Source organism: Blennius ocellaris, assembly GCF_963422515.1.
Source record: "Blennius ocellaris genome assembly, chromosome: 6".
NCBI classification, from domain to species: domain Eukaryota; kingdom Metazoa; phylum Chordata; class Actinopteri; order Blenniiformes; family Blenniidae; genus Blennius; species Blennius ocellaris.
The window spans coordinates 4,556,161-4,559,226 of NC_137655.1; the positions used below are offsets into that span (position 1 = coordinate 4,556,161).

General features: G+C 41.4%; 1 protein-coding gene across 1 annotated transcript in view; it reads left to right on the forward strand.

The window, feature by feature from the left end:
• Positions 1 to 2,270, forward strand: part of armc8 (armadillo repeat containing 8) — a 16,311-nt gene extending 14,041 nt beyond the window's left edge. The window contains 2 exon segments of the mRNA XM_080497722.1: positions 285 to 378; positions 1,377 to 2,270. Of these exon segments, the coding sequence (XP_080353848.1) occupies positions 285 to 378; positions 1,377 to 1,410 (128 nt within the window). The 3' untranslated portion in view covers positions 1,411 to 2,270.
• The last annotated feature ends 796 nt before the right edge of the window (positions 2,271 to 3,066 follow it).

Sequence of the window (3,066 nt, forward strand, 5' to 3'; positions counted from 1 at the left end):
ATGCATTGATGCGTTTTTACCATCCGCTCCTCAAACGGTGCCAATCTCAATTGTGTTTTTAAAAAAACTGCTTCATTTGATGAATTTAAATACATTTATTGGAGGTTATTGCAGAATTTGCAAATTGACTCTGTTGTTTAGTGCTTTAATAATAAATCCTCACTGCCGTTAATAGTTAAACTACAAATAGAGAGATGTGATGTGGATTTAATATAAATGCTGAATCCTCCACCCGCTCCACCTCGGGAGGACCTAAAGCTTTTCTCCGTCTCCTCCGTCTCCAGGTTCTCAGGAGCGTCAGGACAAGCTGAGGGAGTTGGGCTTCGTGGACGTTCTGCACAAACTGACGCAGGCGTCGGACCCCAACCTCAGCGACAGGTGGGACTCGGGAAGTTTAGCGTCGACGCTGCGACATTTTGAAAACGATGTCAAGGAAAACGGCTGAAACCTCGTCATTTTCACGTTGAGCCACCAGCGGGTGCCGTTGTGTTTGTGACTGTCAAAATAAAAGTCTCGGTGAGAACATGGACTCGACACTATGGACACTATTTGTTCTGATTTCAGCAGAAGTTGCTTTTTCTTTTTAAAAGAGTTGCATTTCCTCCCCTTTTACGTGGAGATGGGAGCATTTCCAAAAAAGGTTTCCTTTTCATCCGTTTCCACGGTAACTGAGTATGTCTGAAAAGTTGCGTTTTTACCACATTCGTCTTGAGCATTTTCAGAACTCCTCCATTTCCACGGTAACGGGGCATTTCTGAAAACTTGCATTCCCCATCCATGGAAAGGGAGCGTTTTCAAAACTCGTCCGTTTCCACGGTAACGGGGCATTTCTGAAAATGTGCATCCCCCCGTTTCCATGGAAAGGGAGCGTTTTCAAAAAAAGTTTCCAGAGTCAAACTGTTTTCAAAAAGTTGCCCTATCCTCCGTTTCCACGGTAACGGGGCATTTCTGAAAACTTGCATCCCCCCCATTCCATGGAAAAGGAGCGTTTTCAAAAAAAGGTTTGTTTCCAGAGTCAAAATGTTTTCAAAAAAAGTTGCCCTATCCTCCGTTTCCATGGTAACGGGCCATTTCTGAAAATGTGCATTCCTCCCCCAATTTCCATGGAAAGGGAGTGTTTTGAAAAAAAGTTCGTTTCCAGAGTCAAACTGTTTTCAAAAAGTTGCCCTATCCTCCGTTTCCACGGTAACGTTCCCGAAAAGTAGCTTTCAAGTCGCTCCGAGCGCCGTTTTTTGTGTAAAAACTTTTGCGTTTTTTTACTCGGAAAATATTTTCTAAATGCGCCGCGTGTCTCTCTCTCTCAGCGCGACGAGCAAAGTCAGAGTTTGTCCGTCTTGTGACGCCGGCCGTGTCTCTTGTGTGGCGTTGTGTCTCAGGGCGAAGACGGCCATGCAGCAGTACCTGGCGTGACGACAGCTGGCGGCCATCTTGGACTGACGTCGTCGCCTCCTGGTTTGGTTTGATCTTGACGCTCGTCTTGTTGCACAGAGGCACCTTTTTTTTTTTTTTTTTTTTTTGGTTTTTGTTTTTTGGCGACTGTTTCTCCGTTCACCTCACGGAGCCGTCGCACTCGACGCCTCAGACTCTGGCGAAGGACTCGACGGTTCGGCGGTCTTGATATTGAACCTCCTGGATAAAGTGAATCTTCGCACTCTGGGTTTTGGGTTTTGTTGGAGTGAAGCCGTTTTTGGTGCTTTTTTGTTTTTTTTGGGACTCCCTAAGGCGGAGATGAGTTTGGACAGCAAAGCTTCCCAGGTTTATTTTTTTAAATAATATTATTAATAAATAATGTTTCCCCGAAAAGGATTGAAAGCAAAAGGACACGTTTGGAAAAAAAGAAAGAAAAAAAAAAACACAAACTGCCTATTTTGAAGAATTTGGGTGTTTTTGTTTAGTTTTTTTTTTTTTGTTTTTTTTGTGGATACTTACCTCGTAAATATATAAATATATAAATATCTATATATGAATATAAACAAATATATATTTTTGGATGTTTATTTCGCCCTCCTCTCTCACCGTCACTGAACTCCACACGCAAGCGGACGGATTCGGATTAAATGGGATCAAGACGAGGAACCGGTTTGGAATCAGGTTTGCGGTTTTTTTGAATCGGGAGGAAGGAGCCGCGGACGATGAGGAAGACGATGAGGAAGAGCGGCGGACGGGGAGCCGAGCTCCATCCCACTGTTGAGTATCTCGCCCGTCGCTTCAAACCCTCGCTGGAGGTTCCGAGAACAAATGTGAGCGTTGAAAATATATGCAGACCTGAAGAAGGAGTTCCTCTTTGTCGCGTCTTCTTTTCCAGTCCCGTTAAGTTTCTGGTCCAAAAATTCACACATTGCAGCTTCTTGACGGGTTTTAGATTATAAAAAAAAAAGGTTTAAAACAAACTGGTTTTAGACTTAAAAACATATTTTGACTTTTGAAATCATTAACTACTTTTTCCAAGCCAAGAAAACCTCGTTTTGTTTGTCAAAAAAAAACATGCAATATCAAGTTTGCTGGACATTTCAACTGTGTTTTACACCAGAAGGTTTTATTAAAATGACCTTAATTTTGGAATTCTAATAGTTTTTCACAGTGACTTTTGTTTTAACTGAAAATAGACGTTTTCACCTGCTTTACTCTTCATCACAACAAAGAAAAACCGAAAACTACCGCCCCGATTTTTAAAACTGCTTCTGGTCTCATGAGGCTCCAGTTTAAAATCACAGACTGGTTTTAGCTGTGGAACGTTTCTGCACCGATTACTTTGAGTTTTTAACGACTATTTTCAGATGTAATTAAATTTTTTCGGAGCCGTTTACAGACCTGGTTTGGATTTTAATCCAAAGTTGGTTTCACAGTATTATTCATTTGTTTTGGATTAAAGATTTTTTATTGTTTTTAGACTGGATGGATTACAGACTCGGTGTGGACTGATTCTTGACTTGATAGGGTTTTAAATATTGGGCAAAAAAATAAAAATGAACTGACACAGTAGATCTTGGCATGATGGAGGTTTTGGATTCGATTTTAAGTGGATTGAAAAAGGGAGATGAGGTTTTTAGACTTGGAGTTTTTAAG